Raw genomic sequence first — 24,344 nt, 5'->3', positions numbered from 1 at the left:
TGTGGATATACTGCTGCAGCTGTTTTAAATGATCTTCAGCAAAATTTTGCTCGCATGTGATATTAATGATATTGTTCTATAATTTCCACATTCGGCTGGATCACCTTTCTTGGGAATAGGCATAAATATGGATCTCTTCTAGTCAGTTGGCCAGGAAGCTGTCTTCCATATTTCTTGGCATAGACGAGTGAGCACCTCCAGCGCTGCATCTGTTTGGTGAAACATCTCAATTGATATACCACCAATTCCTGGAGCCTTGTTTTTCGCCAATGCCTTCAGAGCAGCTTGGACTTCTTCCTTCAGTACCATCGGTTCTCGATCATATGCCACCTCTTGAAATGGTTGAATATCGACTAATTCTTTTTGGTATAATGACTCTGTGTATTTCTTTCATCTTCTTTTGATGCTTCCTGCATCGTTTAATATTTTCCCCATGGAATCCTTCACTATTGCAACTCGAGGCTTGAATGTTTTCTTCGGTTCTTTCAGCTTGAGAAACACCAAGCGTGTTCTTCCCTTTTGGTTTTCCATCTCCAGCTCTTTGCACATGTCATCGTAATACTTTATTTTGTCTTCTTGAGAGGCCCTTTGAAATCTTCTGTTCAGTTCTTTTACTTCATCAATTTTTCCTTTTACTTTAGCTGCTTGATGCTCAAGAGCAAGTTCATAGTCTCCTCTTACATCCACCTTGGTCTTTTCTTTCTTTCCTGTCTTTCATTGACCTCTTGTTTTCTTCATGTATGATGTCATTCCACAGCTCGTCTGGTCTTCGGTCACTAGTGTTCAATACGTCAAATATTTTTCAGATGGCCTCTGAATTCAGGTGGGATATACTCAAGGTCATATTTTGGCATATTAAGGACCAGACGTATAAACCTTTATTTTCAAACACTGAAACACATAAATAGAAATACAATTCTTAGACTTCGCATATTTCTTTTTCTAGTATTTGCTATCCTTTTGTGTTATATATCTTTAAGATTTGTGGGCTAATAACTTTCAATAATAAATATTATTGAAATTATTGCTTTGTGCCTAACCCTCATTGTTTTAGTTTTTTTCTGTCTAGGTTTTAATTGATAAGACAGATTTTTATAGGTAAACCTTTACATGTGTTTTAACCTAAAAAGTCTGTATCTTTCTTAATAATCATTATTTGCTCCAACCATTCTTGTTTGCTCATCTATGCCTTGTTTAAAGGACCCCATTTTAATTTATCAGTCATTTGTATGCCAATTGCTCTTGTTTACTTCTTCTGGGCAATCTTCCTCCATTGTGAAGCCTTTCTTAAATTCTTTATTGCTATACCTCGTAATAACCACTGAGATCTAAAAAGATAATGTTTTTGTCAGATTGGGTCAATCAGTAGCAAACACCTCCTGTTGCTTTTGAAATAATGTAAGAGAAATAGAAAAAAACATTTGTAAAATACATCAACAAGTGGATTGGCTTCACTCCGTTCTTTCCATACCTTTTTTTTCTGATTCATTCAGTTAGTTAGAACAAGGCATAGGACCATGGCTAACTTTACTGCAAACCAGACTAGTTATTCTGCTAATAATTGTAATTGAAATTGGAATTGTCAACTGTATTATGAAATGTGTATCCAATTTAGGAAACTCTACACTTCTGAAGCAATTTATGTACATTAATTCCTCTCACTTTTGTAACATGGTGTATGGATCCTGCACCCTATATTAGCTTCAATGAAAGGGTCAGATATTCTTCCAATGTGGCCTAGGTCTCTGCGTCATTACGCTCCCAGATAACAGTATACAGACAAGATGTGTACCAAAGAACCAGATGGTATCTGACTAAGTAAGTCATGACTTTAAAAGCCTGAAGCAGGACAGGCTGCTATCTAGGATATAAAGACCATGCTAATGGAATCACAACGACTGCTCATAGATAGCATGCTGAATTTCCTGAAGCCCCCCTGCAACCTAGGAACCAGAGGTCCCTGACTATGGAAAAAGAGGCTCAGTATCAGGAATGAAACAAGCATAACCATGAATGTGGAGTCGTCATCTGAGAGCAACACAGCAACAACCCAAGCAAAGGAAAACATGCCCATAAGACTGATCGAATCCTTGATCAAAAGGAGGGAATGATAAGGAGACCAAAAAAAATTTTTTTTGATGTATCTGCTCTGAGTAAGAGAAGCTGAAGTGGGATACATGCTTCAAATTCACTCTCTGTAGAAAGCCTGTAGAACCAGGAAACTAAAATGGTTAGGGCAGTTCTGTTATCTGATATCCTAGAAAAAACAAAAACCATTGCTGTTCAGTCAATTTGGATTCATAATGACCCTACAGGACAGAGTAGAACAGCCCCATAGGGTTTCCAAGGAGTGGCTGGTGGATTCAAATTGCCAACCTTTTTTGGTTAGCAGACAAGCTCTTAACCACTGCACCATCAGGGCTCCTGATATTTTGTTAGCTTGTTTCCAAAGGACCCTTAACCCAAACAGCTCATCTCTATGGTTTGTTCTTAAGGAGTCTGTCATGGATTGAAATGTGTCCCCTCAAAATGTCTGTCAACTTGGCTAGGCCATAATTCCGTGTTGTGTGATTGTCCACCATTTTGTTATCTGACATGATTTTCCTAAGTGTTGTAAATTCTCTCTATACGAGGTTAATGAGGTGGGATTATTAGCAGTTATGTTAATGGAGCAGGACTCAATCTACAAGATTAGGTTGTGTCTTAAGCCAATCTCTTTTGAGATATAAAGGAGAGAAGCAAGCAGAGAGACATGGAGACCTCGTACCACCAAAAATCAATAGCCAGGAGAATAGCACATCATTTGGACCTGGGGTCCTCGTGCTGAGAAGCTCCTTGACCGAGGAAGGCTCATGACAAAGACCTTCCCTCAGACCCAACGGAGAGAGAAAGCCTTCCCCTGGAGCTGGCATCCTGAGTTCAGACTTCTAGCCTCCTAGACTGTGAGAAAATAAATTTCTCTTTGTTAAAGCCACCCACTGGTGGTATTTTTATAGAAGTACTAGGTAACTAAGAGTCTTAAAACAAAACTTGTAAGCCACCAGTTAATGTAATGTCACTAAGTAGGTAGCTAGTCAACAAAGATCTGTAAGTCAATCATTAAGGTCCCACATTATTATCATACCTTTGACAATGATGTATCTTTACTTCCTTCTGTAACAGTATCTAAAAGACTCCCTGCTTGCGATTCAGTGAATTCTGCTAGTCTCTTGTGCCTGGTGCACGCTAGTGCGTCTCTCATTGCAATGGCTGTCTTTGACTTTGTCTTGGCTTAATAAAGATCTCTTCTGATTAAAACTGAGTCTGAGGACTTTTTCTTCCATGACAATTCTAAGAGAGAATCCTCCTTCTTTCTTGTCTTGGCTTAATAAAGATCTTGTCTTGGCTTAATAAAGATCTCTTCTGATTAAAACTGAGTCTGAGGTCTTTTTCTTCCATGACAATTCTCTTCTAAGAGAGAATCCTCCTTCTTTCCTTGTAGTTTTCCAATTCTAACTCCAGGGAACCAACTAGCAGATAAGTGTTCACAAACACTCTTGTATATTGATAGATGCTAAGAACCTGAGTTAAGTATTATGAAGTCAGTTTTCTAAACATCTCTAACATGCCTCAAAGAAGTTAAAAATAAATCAAGGGAGGTATTAGTTTTTAAATCACAAGTATTTGTTTCAAAAGCTACATGCGAGATTATTTTGCTAATAAATTCCCTTGCATTCTGTCTTAGTTAACTAGTGCTGCTTTAACAGAAGAATCACAAGTGGATCGCTTTAACACACAAATTTATTCTCTCACAGTTTAGGAGGCTGGAAGTCCAAATTCGGGGCACCAGCTCTAGGGGAAGGCTCTCTCTCTCTGTTGGCTCTGGGGGAAGATCCTGGCCTCCTTTCAACATCTGTGGGCCTGGCGTTCCTTAGAGATCTACATGTGTCTTGGCTTCGTCTTTTCCTGGGTCTACAAGGTTCTCAGCATAGGGACCCCAGGTCCAAAGGACGCAATCTGCTCCTGGCTCTTCTTTCTTGGTAGCAGTTAGGTCCCTCTCTCTCTGCTCACTTCCCTCTCCTTTTATCCGTTGTAAGATAAAAAGAGATGCAGGCCACTCCCCAGGGGAACTCCCCTTACATCAGACCATGGCTGTGACCTAAGTAAGGGTGCTGCTGCATCCCACCCTAATCCTCATTAACATGACCTAATCCTGCCTCATTGACATAACAGACATCTCACTCCCAAATGGGAATATAACCACAGGTATAGAGACGAGGATTCACGATACATCACAAAATGAAGGATAATTAGATCACAAAATGGAGAGTAACAGCACAATACTGGGAATTATGGCCTAGCCAAGCTGACACATATTTTTGGGGGACACAATACTATCCATGACATATTTTAAAAGGAAAACGTATTACTAAGTGTAAATTACATTGTAAATATGATTTGGGTTGAGTATTTTAAAAGACCTATTAAAAATCCTGCTAATATAGCAGCCATCTAAATTACTCCACTGGTCTCACCCCTTTGGGAGCAAGGGAGAATGAAGAAAACTAAAGACACAAGGGAAAGATTAGTCCAAAGGACCAATGGACCACAACTACCACAACCTCCAGCAGACTGAGTCCAGTACAACTAGATGGTGCCAGCTACCACTGACTGCTCTGACAGGAGAGGGTCCCAGACAGAGCTGGAGAAAAATGTAGAACAAAACTCTAACTCATAAAAAATACCAGAGTTACTGGCCTGACAGACTGGAGAAGCCCTGAGAGTATGGCCTCCAGACACCATTTTAGCTCAGTAATGAAGTCACTCCTGGGGTTTACCCTTCAGCCAAAAATTAAGACAGGTCCATAAAACAAGTGAGACTAAATGGACACACCAACCCAGGGGCAAGGACTAGAAGGCAGGAGGGGACAGGAAAGCTGGTAATAGGGAACTCAAGGTCCAGAAAGGAGAGTGTTGACATGTCGTGGGGTTGCTAACAAATGTCATAAAACAATATGTGTACTAACTGTTTAATGAGAAACTAGTTTGTTCTATAAACCTTCATCTAAAGTACAATTAAAAAAAAAAATCTGCTAATACAGAGAACACCCATTGTGGGCCCACATTTCTTGAACTGCACTTTGGTGTCAGCCATTAGTTCATATGGAGGAAAACAACAAAATAAACCAGTTCTGTGAAACGCATCATTGTGACAACTCTAAGGATATGGTTGATCACCCTGTTCAGTACCATGCACTTATGTTAAACAGTATCTTCTTTAGTGGGCCTCTCAAAAACAATAAGTATCAATCCATCTGAGAATCAAGAAGTGTTTTACTTTCCTGAGGTCATTCACTCATTCAACAAATACTTAGGCTGGGACTAGACCGATGTCCTTGCCCTCTGGCCATGGGCACCAAATTATGCAATTAACCAGGATTCCCATTTACACTTCTAGAATCCTTAGTAGCAAATCTTTGGCCCAGCCAGTAGCAAATTCATAGGACTTTGTGCCATACATTTTCAAGACCCACTCATCTCCTCTTTATGGTTCCTTTTGTTCCACTTTCTAATTTATCTTATTTTGGTATTTTGAAAGCTGTTTTGATTTTTTTCTGAAAAAAGAAATGAAATATGTAAGATAAGACAATATACATATATTTTAATTTATTTTTGCTCTGATTACAAGTTTATTTTGCTCTTTAAAAAATTCTCATAAAAATTAATTTTTTGTCATTTAATAACATTTTATTTTGATATTACATAAAAGGATTATAAATGTTACATAAAATTGCTTGTTTTGATAATTTTTTCCTCCTAGTCTACTTTTTTACAGTTCATAAGCACCTAGAAATTTTTCAAGGAGACTTAGGGAGATAGCAAGGAGGGCATACAGCATTACTCAGGGCTAGTTTCAAGAGCAATTGTTGTGAAAAAAAAAAAAAGAGCAATTGTTGGACACACTGGTAACACCTAAGACTTTTTGCTCAGTGAACAGTTTTTTTTAACATTTGATAATAGAAGAGTAGGAAAAGGAAAATAAAAGGTCATGGGTACAATATCTAAAGTTTTGAATAAGTATATTAAAGTGTAAGCTCTTTGCTCACAACATTCCATGTTCTTAAAACAGGGCACCAGTCCTTCAGAAAAATGTCATTTATTCTATGTGTCAGATACTCAGTATATTCTGTGTGTCAGACACTCAGCAGATGCTCACTAATTAACTGGTAAAGAAATGAATAAATTAAACCTATATTAAAGCCCTGATATTGAACTATAGATATGTCTACATTGTACATAACGATTACCCAAAAACCCATTGCCATCAAGTCGATTCCAACTCATAGCGATCCTATAGGACTGAGTAGAACTGCCCCACTAAATTTCTAAGGGGTGCCTGGTAGATTTGAACTGCTGACCTTTTGGTTAGCAACCTTAGCACTTAACTACTACACCACCAGGGTTTCCAACATTATACATAAAAAATAAAAAGATTTAAATAGTACTGTATTTATATGCAGTATATTAGAAAAAAACAATCTTGTTGGGGATATCATAAAATGATCAAGAGATACAGTTTATTTTTATTTTAATCAATAGCAGTGATTGTATTTTACATCAAAAATGACATAAAAATGAAGTACAGCACTATCAATATAATTTACTAATCTACCATATTTTAATCTATTACATAATACAGAGGTAACGTTTTAATAGATGTTACAAGATATACCGTAACATCAATTATTCCTTAGGATTTTAAGAAATATGGCTTATATATTAGGCTTAGTGAACAAAAGTCTCTAGCAGCTGCCTCAAAACTGATTCCATGATAAATTTTTTTTAAAAATTGAAGTCTGAATAGCATATAGAAGCCTAATGTCTGTATTATCAATAGTTAATTTATTTCCTGCTAAGTAGTTCTTCAGGTCTAGTCCTTTTTTTCTGACCAGAGCTGTGTATTTCAAGGAGGAACAGTAAGACAAGCAGGATCATATATCTTTATCATTTCATCCCAAGCACAGTCAGCCACCTACAACACAAAGTAAGAAGAAACATATTTAGATGTATATAAATATTCGAAATTGGCAACAAAACCTAAGTCATTCAGAGGGTAGTAGATTATCCACTAGTCAACATATTTTTAAATAGGAAAAACACAGGGGTCAGTTTCTGATAAAAGGTCCCTTTTCCATTTTTAAAATACATTTCAGGAATTGTTTCTAATTGAAGTTGCCTAGAAAGACTTCCCTCCTACCCCAACAAAACCAAAGGTGTTGCCATGGAGTCAACTGTAACTCACAGCGATCCTGTAGGACAGAGAAGAACTGCCCCAAAGGGTTTCCAAGGCTGTAATCCTTATGGAAGCAGACTGCCACATCTTTCTCCCTTGGAGTGGCTGCTAGGTCTGAACTGTCAACTTCTCAGTTAGCATAGCAGCCGAGCATTTAACCACTGTGCCACCAGGGCTACTTCCATCCTACCCTTGAGTGACATAATTTCCTACTTCCAGACATAATTGTTGTAAAAATGTATTCCCATACTGTGAACGAACACACCTTGCTAGATATTGTGGTGATACAGTGGAAGACAAAGTACAGCTCTAGCCCTCAAAGAACTGCTCACACAAGTCTGAGGGTGGAAAATGCTCTAATAGAGACACTCTGAGAAGGGAATACATGATTCCAGCTGTGAGACAGTGTAAGAAGACTTCACAAATGCTGTGGCATTTGCACTGGCCCTCTGGAGGAGGCAGACATGGGAGGTAAGTCTAAAAATCCATATAAAGACACAAAGAGGACTAAGTCCATGGTGTTCAGGAACTGTGGGTTAAAAAGAAAACTTATTGGGTATAGCAATGTCTCAAGGTCAAGGATTAATATATAAAAACTCTACTGTATTTCAGTGATAGAATAATATCCATACGCCTACAAGGACAACCAATTAATATGACTATTATTCAAATTTACACTTTCTTTTTTCTTTTTCAAATTTACACACGGAACACTAAGGCCAAAGATGAAGAAATCAAAGATTTTTACCAACTTCTGCATTCTGAAATTGATCAAACACGCAATCAAGACGCACTGATCATTACTGGCGATTGGAATGCGAAGTTGAAAACAAAGAAGGACTGGTAGTTGGAAAATATGGCGTTGGTGATAAAAATGACACTGGAGATTACATGGCAGAATGATAGGATGACTTTTTCACTGCAAATACCTTTTTCAACAACGTAAACAGTGATTATACATGTAGGCCTTGCCAGATGAAATACACAGGAATCAAAATGACTACATATGTGGAAAGAGATGATGGCAAAGCTCAATATCATCAGTCAGAACAAGGCCAGGGGCCAACTGTGGAACAGGCCATCAACTGCTCATATGCAAGTTCAAGATGAAGCTGAAGAAAATTAGAACAAGTTCATGAGAGCCAAAGTACGATCTTGAGTATATCCCATCTGAATTTACGGGCCATCTCAAGAATAGATCTGATGCATTGAACAATAATGACCGAAGAGCAGACGAGCTGTGGAATGACATCAAAGACATCATACATGAAGAAGGCAAGAGGCCATTCAAAAGATGGGAGAGAAAGAAAAGACCAAAATGGACATCAGAAGAGACTCTGAAACTTGCTGCTGAATGCAGAGTAGCTAAAACTAAAGGAAGAAATGATGAAGTAAAAGAGCTGAATAAAAGATTTCAAAGGGCGGCTTGAGAAGACAAAGTAAAGTATTATAATGGCATGTACAAAGACCTGGATTTAGAAAACCAAAAGAACAACCTTGCTACTTCTCAAGCTATAAGACCTGAGGAAAAAAATCAAGTCTCAAGTTGAAATACTGAGAGATTCTAAGAGCAAAATACTGAATGATGCAGGAATCATCAAAAGAAGATGAAGGGAATACAGAGTCACTGTACCAAAAAGAACTGGTCAACGTTCAACCATTTCAGGAGGTAGCATATGATCAAGAACCAATGGTACTAAAGGAAGAAGTCCAAGCTGCACTGAAGACACTGGCTAAAAATAAGGCTCCAGGAATTGATGGAATACCAATTGAGATGTTCTGAAAAATGAAAGCAGTGCTAGAAGTGCTCACTGGCCTATGCCAAGAAATTTGGAAGACAGCTACCTGGCCAACCAACTGGATGAGATCTATGTTTATACCCATTCCAAAGAAAGGTGATCCAACTGAATGCAGAAATTATAGAACAATATCATTGATATCACACACAAGTAAAATTTTCCAGAAGATCATTAAAAGCAGTTGCAGCAGTACATCGACAGGGAACTGCCAGAAATTCAAGCTGGATTCAGAAAAGGACATAGAACGAGGGCTATCATTGCCGATGTCGGATGGATCCTGGCTGAAGACAGAGAATACCAGAAAGATGTTTACCTGTATTTTATTGACTATACAAAGGCATTTGACTGTGTGGGTAACAAATTATGGATAACACTGCAAAGAATAAGAATTCCAGAATACTTAATTGTGCTCATGAGGAACCTGTACAGAGACCAAGAGGCAGCTGTTTGAATAGAACAAGGGGATACAGCAAAGGTAAATAAAGAAAACAATAATATAAGATATAAAGATCTTATGATCAATCATCAGTTCATTAGGCGAGATAAGTTTTTCCTAGCCTTGACTATAAGAGGAATATATAATATGATTCCGTTATAAAAATCATTCAATGCCATATGAGTGATTTCACAAAAGACACAATATCTTTCTTTAGGTATTGATTTCTCTTTCAATCTCAATTAAGCCAAAAGCATACTATTTAATTGTAGTTACTGGAGGCACTGCCATAGGGCAGTGGTTCTCAAAATTCAGTGTGCATCAGAATTGCCTGAAGGGCTTGTTAAGCCACAGATGGCTGGGCCTTATCCTCACCGCACAGTTCTCAACCCATGGCAGCGTGAGCATCGCTAGCATCACCTAGGGTCGATCCACAGCCTGGGATCTTTAAACCAAGGTCCATGGACCACTGGTGAGGAGCATCCACAGGAGGGCTTCAGGAAGTCCATAAATGCAACATTTTATGTACATACACTTTTTTTTTTTTTTTGGATGGGGGAGAGAACCTCTAATTTCCTTCAGATTCTCAACACCAAAAAGTTAATGCAGCCATTCTCTGGCTGCCCATCATAATCACCTGGGGAACTTTCCAGTATGCAGTCAGGATTGGGAACCTCTGGCCTAGAACACAATGGGTATCAACAGTCTTAAATGAACTTTCACCATGCAAACTAAAGATGGAGCTATTTGGGAGTTCTTTATGTGCAGGGACTGTTTGTTGCTGACTAAAAAGAAATTCAAGATGTATCAGAACTCACATATTTTTCTTAAGGAGGAATTCTCTTCCTTGCATGAGGAGAAAGGAAAAGAGATTAATTTGCACTCATCTAATGGAAAACACTTTGTGCCATATTTTCACAAAGTTTAATTTATTTAATTTAAATTTACATTTCAAATCTGGTAGTTTGTTATGTGGTAGGAAGACAGCAAGCTGGGAGGAAGATTAAGAAAGAAGAAACACGACTGAACTGTATTTAAACAGAAACACTGACCCTACCTGAAGCATTCCTAAATCAAAGTTCATGAGTTCTAAATGGGCTTAGGTGGTTTATATATTAACCCACAGGACCAAATAAAGTAAATAAAGATAAAACAAAACAAAATCTGTTCTACAGGGAACAAATGGGAGCAAAAGCTTTCAGGCTTCAGTGCTGAGCACATTACAATACTTGAACAATAAATCAGTCTCTATGCTTTATGACAGCTAAGAAAACAAAGCATGGTGGATAACAGTTTGTTTTCTAACAATAATCACATATGTACATAAACAATTTTCTGCAACTAAACTTGAATAGCATTTTTTTTTAGAGTTAGGGACTGTATCCTGCTCAAATGTGTATTCCTTGTGTTTGTATATCTTTAACAAATGCTTCTTGAATGAATGAATGAATCTGTGTATGACCAATGGTTTCCTCCTCACAAGACTTGTTGAGTAGAGCCTCACAGATGGTACAGAGCTCCTAATCATTGTGAGGTCAGAGATCTGGGTAAAGACAACAGGTTATACATATATATATATGGGATTTTTGAGTATTATGAATATCATTTTGAGATGTTTCACAGGGGATTCCTTTTACGTCCCGGGAGCTATTAGTCAAATATACTTCTGTACTACAAGGCTATCCAAAACATAATTCATACATACATGCATATACATATATATGGATACATACATACATATATATATATATATAAATGAACAAATATTTACTGGGTGCCTCCTCTGTACAGAAGCATGCTGGGGATACTACAGTAAACAAGATGGCCATGGCCTCTGTCCATGCCTCTGACTCAGATCTTAAGTCCAGTGGACAGACAGACAAGTAAGTAGTCAACTACAATACAGACTGATATGTACAGTGATAGAGGAATTATGGGGTCCAATAAAGTAGGTAACCAAAACCAAAAAACCAGTTGCTGTGAGTCAGTTCTGCTTCATGGTGGCCCCATGTATGTCAGAGCAGAACTGTGCTCTATAGGGTTTCAATGCTAACTTTTTGGAAGGAGACTGCCAGGCCTTTCTTCCAAGGCATTTCTGGGTGGACTTGAACCCAGCAACCAAGCACTTAATCACTGTGCCACCAGGGCTCCTTCTGTACCACTCAGGTACTCCTAAAAGTAGGTAAAATCCCAAACCAAACCAGTCACTATAAAGTTGATTCTGATATAAATTTGGGGAGTGGATGCTTTCGGGAGGAAATTTTATCTAAATTAAGGTCTAAAGTTGGAGTATGCCTCAGCTAGAAGAGCAGTTGTTGTTGTTTGGGGGAGGAAAGGGCTGGAGAGAAGAGAAGTGTTCCAGCCAGTGGAAAGAATAAGATCAAATGAAGAACTACAAGTTCCAGCTTAAAGGAAACTAAATTGCTTTATAAATCCTCTGGTGAACTTTATCTTTTGAGAGGTGGCCTTTTTTCTGAATATCCTCTAGGTTTCTTGAAGGCTAACTGCCAAGGCTTATCTTATCTGACCCTCTTCCCTTACAGTACGAGTACACATGTGGACACTGAAGGGTAGGAGACTTCAGGCTCCACCTTTCTGCCCAGGAATATTCAAGTGGAATTATATTCCCTAAGCTGCAAGTCCCCACTGCAATACATTCCATCTCTGTGCCCTTCTGACTTTCCTTTAACCTGAGATCAAAATGTAAACTTTTCATTAAAACTCATAATTAAGATTATCAACATTATAGGAAAGAAGACTGTGTCAAAATGTTATTTTTTCTACTCAAAATCAGAGTACTTTATTATAATAATATAATACAAATAGTCTTTTTTACTTGATGTAAAATTTGAAGAGAATCTTCATTACTATTTTTAAAAGCTGCTATCTTCCAGGGGGAGCCCTGGTGGCACAGTAGTTAAAAGGTCAGCAGTTCAAATCCACCAGCTGCTCTTCGGAAACCCTATGGAACAGTCCTACTCTGCCCTATAGGGTCACTATGAGTTGGAATCGAATTGACTGCAACCGGTTTATCTTCTAGGGTAGTGGAAAGTAACTACACTCACAGAGTAGGATTCCATATAAGTTCTAGTTTTAATTACTTTGCTTTCACTTTTATACAGCAAAATAGATATTTCTAAGCTTTAAGAGTAAGCACGTTAAATAGAAATATGAATTACTTGCTACTGAACACACTTCAATTCCTTTAAAACATATGATGAAGCACTCTTAAAATTGAATAGAAATTTGTTATCTATTAATATGGCCTATTAATTTCTAGGTAGAGATACTGTGTATACATCATGATATCACACATGGAATGCGTAAAAGCAACTGTATTAAGCAAATACTTCAGCATCTTATGCTAGATATTACAAAAGATATTAAAGAGACCAACCCAGCCAATAAGGAATTTATAACAAAAAATTTGTCACTGGTGGATCAAATAAGATTTGATCTAAAACATCTTCAATAATAATCGTCCTATAAATGCAGATTTCAGAGAAGAAAACATTGTTAATGAAAATGCCAGACTTTAAATACATCTGTAATTTAGAAAATGAATTTATATTCTTTAAGTTTACAAATTCTCTCCATGTTATTAAAGTGTTTACACATGCCACTGATAAGGTAATTTATCTCAAATGATTCAATATGGCTGCTAATATAACAACAATTCCTACTGACCCATTAAGAGATTTACTTCATTGACAAGTTTTCCATTTCCTATTTATTACTATGCTCTTTTCTCTCAATTTCATTGGCAACTGCTTTTGCCATTGGGAAACCTGTTCAATCTAATGTAACCATCTGTACGAAATACGGCCTTTTTGAACCAGAGGAATAAGCAGAAAGATGTAGAGAGAATGAAAAAAATCACTAGTAGTCAACTTTAAATTTTGAAAAAGCAGCCCAGCCATTATGCTGCAGTGTTTTAAATTATGGGCTAAAGAAGCATGTTTGATTTACTCTATCAGCTTACAACGGAAAGTGACTACAGAGAATATATTTTATTATGTTAACCATAATGGAATTTATGCAAAAGTAAGGAGGGAGTTGACCAAGCATTGAAAACAATTCTTTTCATTCATTCATTAAATATTCATTTAGCATACGTACATCAGGTAGTTGTTTTTATCCCCTGGCACATAATTGGCACTCAAATATTTACTGAAAGAAGAGTGGGAGAGACAGAGTGGAGAAGGAAGAAGAACTGTCCTGGACTTTGAAAGGCACAAAAACATTGTATAGACAGAGGTAGAGGAGAGCAAGTGAAACAGTGGCAAACCTACGGAGATGACAAATTTTAAAATATAACTGGTATGCAACAGAGGGATTACATAGAAAGACGAGAAATAAAATTAGAAAGCAGTACAGACTATACTGAATCTTGAAAGCAAGATTAAGAATTCATACTCTACCCTGAAATTAATGGGTTGCCAGTTGAATGTTGCTGAACAAAGATGACATGATAAAAATGAAAATTTAACTGTGCTAATTTGCAAATTCCCCCACGTGTCTGTCAATTTGCCATACTGTGGGCTTGTGTGTTCCTGTGATGCTGGAACCTATGGCACCGGTGTTCAGATACCAGCAGGGTCACCCATGGAGGACAGGTTTCAGCTGAGCTTCCAGACTAAGACAGACTAGGAGGAAGGACCCGGCAGTCTACTTCAGAAAACCATTAGCCAGTGAAAACTTTATAATAGCAGCGGAACATTGTCTGATATAATGCTGGAAGATGAGCCTCCAGGTTGGAAGGCACTCAAAAGATGACTGGGGAAGAGCTGCCTCCTCAAAGTAGAGTCGACCTTAATGACGTGGATGGAGTCAAGCTTTCGGGACCTTCATCTGCTGATGTGGCATGACTCAAAATGAGAAGAAACAGCTACAAACATCCATTAATAATCAGAACCTGGAATGTACGAAGTACGAATCTAGGAAAATTGGAAATCATCAAAAATGAAATGGAACGCATAAACATCGATATCCTAGGCATCAGTGAGCTGAAATGGACTGGTATTGGCCATTCTGAATCAGACAATCATATAGTCTACTATGCTGGGAATGACAACTTAAAGAGGGATGGTGTTGCATTCATCATAAAAATGAACGTTTCAAGATCTATCCTGAATTACAACATTGTCAGTGATAGGATAACATCCATCCGCCTACAAAGAAGGCCAGTTAATACACCTATTATTCAAATTTACACACCAACCACTAGGGCCAAAGATGAAGAAATAGAAGATTTTTATCAGCTCACTCGTCTAGGCCAAGAAATATGGAAGACAGCTTCCTGGCCAACTGACTGGAAGAGATCCATATTTATGCCTACTCCCAAGAAAGGTGATCCAGCCGAATGTGGAAATTATAAAACGATATCATTAATATCACATGCAAGCCAAATTTTGCTGAAGATCATTCAAAAACGGCTGCAGCAGTATATCGACAAGGAACTGCCAAAAATTAAAGCCGGTTTCAGAAGAGGACGTAGAACCAGAGATATCATTGCTGATGTCAGAGGGATCCTGGCTGAAAGCAGAGAATACAGAAGGATGTTTACCTGCGTTTTATTGACTATGCAAAGGCATTCAACTGCGTGGATCATAACAAACTATGGATAACACTGCGAAGAATGGGAATTCCAGAACACTTAATTGTGCTCATGAGGAACCTTTACATAGATCAAGAGGCAGTTGTTCGGACAGAACAAGGGGATACTGATTGGTTTAAAGTCAGGAAAGGTGTGTGTTAGGGTTGTATTCTTTAACTATACCTATTCAATCTGTATGCTGAGCAATTAATCCGAGAAGCTGGACTATAGGAAGAACAGGGCATCAAGATTGGAGGAAGACTCAGTAACAACCTGCGTTACACAGACGACACAACCCTGTGTGCTGAAAGTGAAGAGGACTTGAAGCACTTACTAATGAAGATCAAAGACCACAGCCTTCAGTATGGATTGCACCTCAACATAAAGAAAACAAAAATCCTCACCACTGGACCAATGAGCAATATCATGATGAACGGAGAAAGGATTTAAGCTGTCAAGGATTTCATTTTACTTGGATCCACAATCAACAGCCATGGAAGCAGCAGTCAAGAAATCAAAAGGCAGATTGCATTGGGTAAATCTGCTGCAAAGGACCTCTTTAAAGTGCTGAAGAGCAAAGATGTCACCCTGAAGACTAGGGTGTGCCTGACCCAAGCCATGGTATTTTCAATCACATCATATGCTTGTGAAAGCTGGACAATGAATAAGGAAGACCGAAGCAGAACTGACACCTTTGAATTGTGGTGCTGGCGAAGAGTACTGAATATACCATGGACTGCCAAAAGAACGAACAAATCCATCTCAGAAGAAGTACAGCCAGAATGCTCCTTAGAGCCAAGGATGGCGAGACTGCATCTCACATACTTTGGACATGTTGTCAGGATGGATCAGTCCCTGGAGAAGGACATCATGCTTGGCAGAGTACAGGATCCATGGAAAAGAGGAAGACCCTCAACAAGGTGGATTGACACAGTGGCTGCAACAATGAGCTCAAGCATAACAACGACTGTAAGGATGGCTCAGGACTGGGTACAGTGTTTCACTGTGTTGTGCATAGGGTCACTATGAGTCGGCACCGACTCGACAGGACCTAACAACAACAACAATTTGCATATTATTCCATGGACTGCCAAAAGAACAAATAAATCTGTCTTGGAAGAAGTACAACCAGAATGATCCTTAGAAGCAAGGATGGAGAGACCACGTCTCACATACTTTGGAGATGTTATCAGGAGGGATCAGTCCCTGGAGAAGGACGTCATGCTTGGCAGAGTACAGGATCAGCGAAAAAGAGGAAGTCCCTAAGTGAGAAGGACTGACACAGTGGCTGCAACAATGGGCTTAAGCATAACAATGATTGTGAGGGTGGCGCAGGACTGGGCAGTGTTTCATTCTGTTGTACACACGGTCACTATGAATCAGAACCGACTCAATGGTACCTAACAACAACAAATTTGCAAATTAAAACTCGTGTGTAACTAGTGTGGCAGAAGGTGAAGGGTCAGAGTGGTTAAAGAGTACCCAAGAAGTGGATGACTTAATTCTAAAAAAAGAAAAACTCATTAGGAGGTGTGTCTTAGTCATGTAGTGCTGCTATAACAGGAACACCACGAGTGGATGCCTTTAACAAAGAGAAATTTATTTCCTCATTGTGAAGCAGGCTAAAAGTCCAAATTCAGCTCCAAGGGGTGGCCTTCTCAGCTCTGGAGGAAGATTCCTTGTCCTGAAACTTTCCCTGGTGGAGGGACCCTGGGTCCAAAGGACACGCTCTGCTCTCCGTGCTGCTTTCTTGGTGGTATGAGGTCCCCAACTCTCTGCTTGCTTCTCTTTTATCTCTTAAGAGATGAAAGGTGGTACAGGCCACATCCCAGGGAAACTCCCTTTACACTGGATCAGGGAGGTGACCTGAGAAAGAGTGGTGTTACAATCCCACCCTAATCCTCTTAACTTAAAATTACAATCACAAAATGGAGGACAACCACACAATACTGGGAATCATGGCCTAACCAAGTAGATAGACACATATTTTTGGGGGACACAATTCAATCCATGACAAGGTGTCCTGCAAAAATATGTGATATCAATCTGGCTGGGCCATGATTCCCAGTATTGTGTGATTGTCTATCATTTTGTCATCTGATGGGATTCTCCTATGTGTTGTAAATCCTGCCTTTGTGATGATAATGAGATGGATTGTACTGATGAGATCTACAAGATTAGACCGTGTCTTAAACCAATCTCTTTTGTGATATAAAAGACAGAAGCAAGCAGAGAGACGGGGGAGCTGATGCCGTGAATTTGGACTTCTAGCCTACTAGACTGTGAGAAAATAAATCTCTCTGTGTTAAGGCCATCCAGTTGTGGTATTTCTGTTATAGCAGCACTAGGTGACTAAGACAGGAAGCAAACACAGTAGTATCTGTAGTAAATGGGAAGGGCCTAAAAAAAGGTGAGCAATAAGAAGAAAATGCACTTTGTTGCAGGAACACCATATGACCTCATTTATTCCAGTCTTTTTTTTTAAAGGACCCTTAGTAAAGTTTTAGAAGCCTGCACATTGTGTATTAAGTTTATTCCTCTATGTGTTACACATACATACACACAAAGAGTTGTTGGCATGAAAAGGTGATTTTTCCCGTTTTATTTTTTAAGTGGTGATTGCTAATATCTATTCATTTTTGTATATTTATTTTTAGTGACCTTGTTATTGAACTCTCATTATTTTTAGTAGTTTTAAAGTTGATGTTCTTGGATTATACAAGCTGACAATCACAGGAAGTACAAATAATAAAATTTTTTCACATTTTAAAAATATTTATATTCCATCTTGTTATATTATTAATCGGCTATAATTTTGAAAATCATGTTGATTAGCAGTGGTGATGATGGTAATTATCATCCTATTCCTGCCTTTAATGGGGCCATCGACGTACTTCAGGTCAAAATCAGTTCCCATCAAGTTTATTCTGACTCTTGGTGGCCCCATGTGTGTCAGAGTAGAATTGTGCACCATAGAGTTTTCAATAACTGATGCTTAGGAAGGAAGTCGCCGGGTCTTTCTTCCAAGGTGCCTCTGGGTGGATTTGAACCACAAACCTTTTGGCTAACAGCTGAGAGTGTTAACTGTCTGCACTATCCAGCATCCCCATCTATTTCAGGTCAAGGACTAATAAAATCAGATTTGCACTATGGAATGCTTTCCTTGGAAGCAGCATAGAGAATCAGAAGAAATGACAGAAGGAGTTTAGAGACAAATCAGAAGATTATCGCAGTAATCCATGGCAGAGACACTAATAAATGTTTATCTTAGGCAGCAGAGCTAGAAAGGCATGGACCAGACTTTATAGATGTTGAGGAGGAATAATTTATAAACTTGAGGCCCAACTGAATTCAAGGAGTAGAGAGAGATAAGAACACTAGGATGACTCCCAGGTCTCTAGTTTAGCCCCTCTATGTAAACAACTGACCAGGTTAGGAGTGCTGGAGGAAGAGCAAGACATCTACTCAGATCATACAGTAAAGGCCACTGGATAAATGGGCTAAGCATCACTAGCACAGAATTAAACAACAGCTTCAAGTAGAAGTTGCAAAAAAGTAAGAAGGATAAGAACTGAATGTAGGAGAATATCTACTTTTAGAAGGATGGTAAGGAAGAAAAAAGCCAAGGAGACAAAGACATTCAGCAAAGAGGTTAGAAAGAAGACATTAGCATAGCAGCCTTGAAGTATTAGGAGGGGAAGAGTTTTTTTTAAATATCAAAATTATATACCTAAAGAAGAATGAAGTCTGAGAAGGTTTTCATGAGTTTACTGGTGACTTTTTGGGCTTAGCTTCAACTGAATGAAGAAAGGAAGAGTGTAAATTTTGAGAAAGTAAAGGCCACAGGTAAATCTACTTATTCTAGATGTCTAATTATAGAAGGGAAATACAGTTTATTAGAAGGAAGACAGGACAGTAAAATAAAGGCTAGCCCTGCAGACCTATGAAAATAGAGAAAAGAACTAAGGATAAAAAAAAAAATAGTGAATAACTGAGGAAATAGACATGGGTAAAGAAGCTAGTGAGGAAATTAGTAACCCACTGAAAGGAAGGGAAAAAAAATTGAGACAGAAAATAAATATTTTGAGGTGACAGAAATGGAAGAAAATGGTTATTCCTGAGAATCCCCTAATGTCTAGAGTGTTAGTGATAGTTTAGAAGGTTGAGAAAAGATTATTATAGAGAATGAGCTAGAAAACCAAAAAGATTTTAAAGGTAAGTTGAGTAGAACCAAGAGCCCAAATGACATTTTTTAAAAGATAATTTGTAGTGTGCCTACTCAGGGTGTTTGCTTGGTTTTAAGAACCAATGCTCTGAGGTCTAGAGAAAAGAAAGTGAAGAAGAGGGTGGGGTGATTCAGGAATGGGAACCTGAGAGGCAGAGGCAGCCGAGGTTAGGACGTCAACAATTTTGTGAAGCTACCATGGAAGGGTTGTCTACAGAGTGCTAAGGGCACTAGACACAAGCTAAGCACCGTCCATCTCAGGAGCGCATCGAGATCCCACAGAGCTGGGCCTGGGAAATATTTCATTGCTGGAGGAAAATAACAAGTGCTCATTATATAATTTTAAACTAAACCACCACACAATTATGAAAGCATCAAAGGGGAAACAGCAGAGACTAATGCTTGAGGACACTGAATGCTTCTGGCATATGTTTCTTTCAACTCTAGTCTGTGACAGATGTAAAAATATTACCTGAAACAAAAGGTGACCAGGGCACAGATACCCTAGCTACCACACTGGCAGTCCTCTTCTAAAATCTAATTTTCCAAACTCATACTGAGAATTTAAAAATATTTTTATCTACTGTCCATCTTTAAACCTGATATCTGAGATTGCAGGACTAGGGATATGAATAAACCATGAGCTGAATTTTAAAATGATACCTAATATTTTTTACTAAAACATCAAGGAAGTCAAAGATACTTAAAAAGAAAACATCTAAAGGACTTGTTAAAATCAGGACTAAAACTAAGCATCTTCCACTTAAACAAAATGAAACCATACAAAATTTCTTCTGTCCTTTGTTAAGGAAAAATCTTTATAGTACCCACGTCCCTTGCCTGAACAGACTAGAACTTTACTCATTAAAGATTAGGTTTACCAAGCATTTTGGGAGCACTAGAAAAGAAATTCATGTATGTAGCGTAACCATAACTATGAAATATGCACTGTGAAAAAATAAACATACAGATAAAGACTCAAAGAGTAGTTACCTTTGGGAAGGAGGGAGGGGTAACATTTGGGAGGAAGCATAAGAGGGCTTCTGGGATGCTGGTATTGTTCTATACCTTCGCCTGGACGGTGGTTACACAAGTATGGTCACTTCTTGATAACTTATTGAGCTGTGCACTTAAAAAATGTGTGCATTTTTCAATACGTATGTTATACTTTGATTAAAAGAATATATTAAAAAAAGGAATGAAAACAAACATATGAATACAGTATAAAAGAAATTCGCTTTTGGAGTGGTGGGAGTAATCTTTTCCCTTTCCTCTAAGTGTAATTTCCCAAATTTTCAACATGGAAAAAAGTTAAATAAACTTCATTAAACATACGGAGCTGACACCTTACCTGACTTCAGAACCTATTATACAGCCACAGTAGTCAAAACAGCCTGGTATTGGTACAACAACAGACACATAGACCAATGGAACAGAATTGAGAACCCAGACATAGATCCATCCACGTATGAGCAGCTGATATTTGACAAAGGACCAGTGTCAATTAACTGGGGAAAAGATAGCCTTTTTAACAAATGGTGCTGGCATAACTGGATATCCATTTGCAAAAAAATGAAACAGGACCCATACCTCACACCATGCACAAAAACTAACTCCAAGTGGATCAAAGACCTAAACATAAAGACTAAAACGATAAAGATCATGGAAGAAAAAATTGGGACAACCCTAGGAGCCCTAATACAAGGTATAAACAGAATACAAAACATTACCAAAAATGATGAAGAGAAACCCGATAACTGGGAGCTCCTAAAAATCAAACACCTATGCTCATCTAAAGACTTCACCAAAAGAGTAAAAAGACCACCTACAGATTGGGAAAGAATTTTCAGCTATGACATCTCCGACCAGCGCCTGATCTCTAAAATCTACATGATTCTGGCAAAACTCAACCACAAAAAGACAAACAACCCAATCAAGAAGTGGGCAAAGGATATGAACACACATTTCTCTAAAGAAGATATTCAGGCAGCCAACAGATACATGAGAAAATGCTCCCGATCATTAGCCATTAGAGAAATGCAAATTAAAACTACGATGAGATTCCATCTCACACCAGCAAGGCTGGCATTAATCCAAAAAACACAAAATAATAAATGTTGGAGAGGCTGCGGAGAGATTGGAACTCTCATACACTGCTGGTGGGAATGTAAAATGGTACAACCACTTTGGAAATCTATCTGGCGTTATCTTAAACAGTTAGAAATAGAACTACCATACAACCCAGAAATCCCACTCCTGGGAATATACCCTAGAGATACAAGAGCCTTAATACAAACAGATATATGCACACCCATGTTTATTGCAGCTCTCTTTACAATAGCAAAAAGTTGGAAGCAACCAAGGTGTCCATCAATGGATGAATGGGTAAATAAATTGTGGTATATTCACACAATGGAATACTACGCATCGATAAAGAACAGTGACGAATCTGTGAAACATTTCATAACATGGAGGAACCTGGAAGGCATTATGCTGAGCGAAATTAGTCAGAGGCAAAAGGACAAATATTGTATAAGACCACTATTATAAGATCTTGAGAAATAGTAAACCTGAGAAGAACACATACTTTTGTGGTTACGAGGGGGGGAGGGAGGGAGGGTGGTAGAGGGTTTTTTATTGATTAATCAGTAGATAAGAACTGCTTTAGGTGAAGGGAAAGACAACACTCAATACATGGAAGGTCAGCTCAATTGGACTGGACCAAAAGCAAAGAAGTTTCCGGGATAAAATGAATGCTTCAAAGGTCAGCGGAGCAAGTGCGGGGGTCTGGGGAACATGGTTTGCGGGGACTTCTAAGTCAATTGGCAAAATAATTCTATTATGAAATCATTCTGCATCCCACTTAGAAATGTGGCGTCTGGGGTCTTAAATGCTAACAAGCAGCCATCTAAGATGCAGCAATTGGTCTCAACCCACCTGGAGCAAAGGAAAATGAAGAACACCAAGCCCACATGACAACTAAGAGCCCAAGAGACAGAAAGGGCCACATGAACCAGAGACCTACATCATCCTGAGACCAGAAGAACTAGTTGGTGCCTGGCCACAATCGATGTCTGCCCTGACAGGGAGCTCAGCAGAGGACCCCTGAGGGAGCAGGAGATCAGTGGGATGCAGACCCCAAATTCTCATAAGAAGACCAAACTTAATGGTCTGACTGAGACTGGAGGAATCCCGGCGGCCATGCTCCCCAGACCTTCTGTTGACACAGGACAGGAACCATCCCCGAAGACAACTCATCAGAAATGAAAGGGACTGGTCAGCGGGTGGGAGAGAGATGCTGATGAAGAGTGAGCTAATTATATCAGGTGGACACTTGAGATTGTGTTGGCAACTCTTGCCTGGAGGGGGGATGGGAGGATAGAGAGAGAGGGAAGCCGGCAAAATTGTCAAGAAAGGAGAGACTGAAAGGGCTGACTCAAGACGGGGAGAGTAAGTGGGAGTAGGGAGCGAGATGTATGTAAACTTATATGTGACAGACTGATTGGATTTGTAAACGTTCACTTGAAGCTTAATAAAAGTTATTATAAAAAAAAAAAAAATATTCTTCACCAACACCATAATTCAAAAGCATCAATTCAAAAAAAAAAAAAAAAACATACGGAGCTGATATCTTCAAATGAACTGATAGCGTCTACTTTAAGGGAGATTAAAAACAGAAATAACTATCCCCCACAAAGAATGTGTAAAGCTGTGTAAACCTGTACTTAGCTTATAAACACTAAGCTACCTAAACTAAATATCAATGAACATTTAGAAGAGCAGAACTGATACTGCAGAGCACAAAGTCAAGAATTCTAAAGATACATTAACATAGAAAACTCCAATTATATGGCTGGCTACATTTAAGGTCTAGAAAAAACTCATAAGCCTAAAACCAGAAAAAGGATATCTAATTTAGAAATAATAAGGAGAAAAGAGAAAAGAGAAATGCTAGGACTGTACAAATCACATTCAGGCAAAAAAAAAATCGAAGAAAACTTTTCTGAGGTGAAAGATAACGTCAGTGTGGTTAACAAGAGAGCGTGGAGTATTTCTCAGCAATTATCCTTAAAGACTGACCTCAGACACTTATTTGTCAAGTTTTAAACCTTTAAAGACAAGATCTTACATTCTGTCAAGAAGAAAGGAGGTATAATAGAAGAAAACCTTTGGACCTCATTTTTAAGATCTCTAAGAAAGGAGAAACTAAAAAGAAAAAGAATTATCAATACAAGAGCAGCATACTCAGACAAATCTCTTTAAAGAATATTTTAAGACACAGAAGCCCTGAAGTAACATCACCAAGGTCCACTCCTAGCTCTTCTTTCTTGGTGGTAATGAGGTCACCCCTGTCCGCCCCTGAGATGGCTCAATTTAAGCCTAACAGGACAGCTAAACTGACCGATTCTCTCTTTAGGGTTCCATACACCCTTTTTGCGTGGTCCCACCCCCCACAAGGGTGCCACGTGTCTTATTTGCATTATTAGCAAGTGATCCAATCTCCTTGGTGGGCCACAAGTACCTCATTTGCATAGTCCTACCCAGTCATTTGGTGGGAGTTACAAGACCATGGCGAGAAAGTCACATAAAAGCAATCCATCACAATGTAACATGTGATTGGACCATGGAGGAAGGGCAATACTTTTTTTCTTTAATTGTGCTTTAAGTGAAAGTTTACAGTTTAAGTTAGTTTCTCATACAAAAACTTATACAGACATTGTTATGTGACCCTAGATGCTATCCCTATGATGTGACAGCATACCCCTCCTTTCTACTCTGGATTCCGCATGTCCATTCGACCAGTTCCTATCTCTTTCTGCCTTCTCACCTTGTCTCCGGACAGGACCTGCCCCTTTAGTCTACTGTATCTACTTGAAGTAAGAAGCACACTCTTCATGAATATCATTTTATGTCTTACAGTCTTGTCTAATCTTTGTCTGAAGAGTTGGTTTCAGAAATGGTTTTAGTCCTGGGTTAACAGAGAGTCCAGGGGCCATGTGTTCTGCAGTTCCTCC

The 24,344-nt window shown here is 38.6% G+C and overlaps 1 protein-coding gene across 2 annotated transcripts in view; it reads right to left on the bottom strand.

Moving 5' to 3' along the window:
* The window catches only part of PEX7 (peroxisomal biogenesis factor 7), a 128,849-nt gene that overhangs the window by 5,663 nt on the left and 98,842 nt on the right, over nt 1-24,344 (bottom strand). The window contains exon 10 of one of the 2 annotated variants that reach the window (XM_003403995.4): nt 5,912-7,012. The exons of the other annotated variant lie outside the window; for it this stretch is intronic. Within the exon in view, the coding sequence (XP_003404043.1) occupies nt 6,944-7,012 (69 nt within the window). The 3' untranslated portion in view covers nt 5,912-6,943. Of the gene's footprint in view, nt 1-5,911; nt 7,013-24,344 lie in introns of those variants that run through there. 2 annotated transcript variants of the gene reach the window in all.

Source organism: Loxodonta africana, chromosome 1 (assembly GCF_030014295.1).
Source record: "Loxodonta africana isolate mLoxAfr1 chromosome 1, mLoxAfr1.hap2, whole genome shotgun sequence".
Lineage (NCBI taxonomy): Eukaryota > Metazoa > Chordata > Mammalia > Proboscidea > Elephantidae > Loxodonta > Loxodonta africana.
Note: the sequence above shows the minus strand (reverse complement) of the source record. Positions and strands in the feature narration are given on the sequence as shown.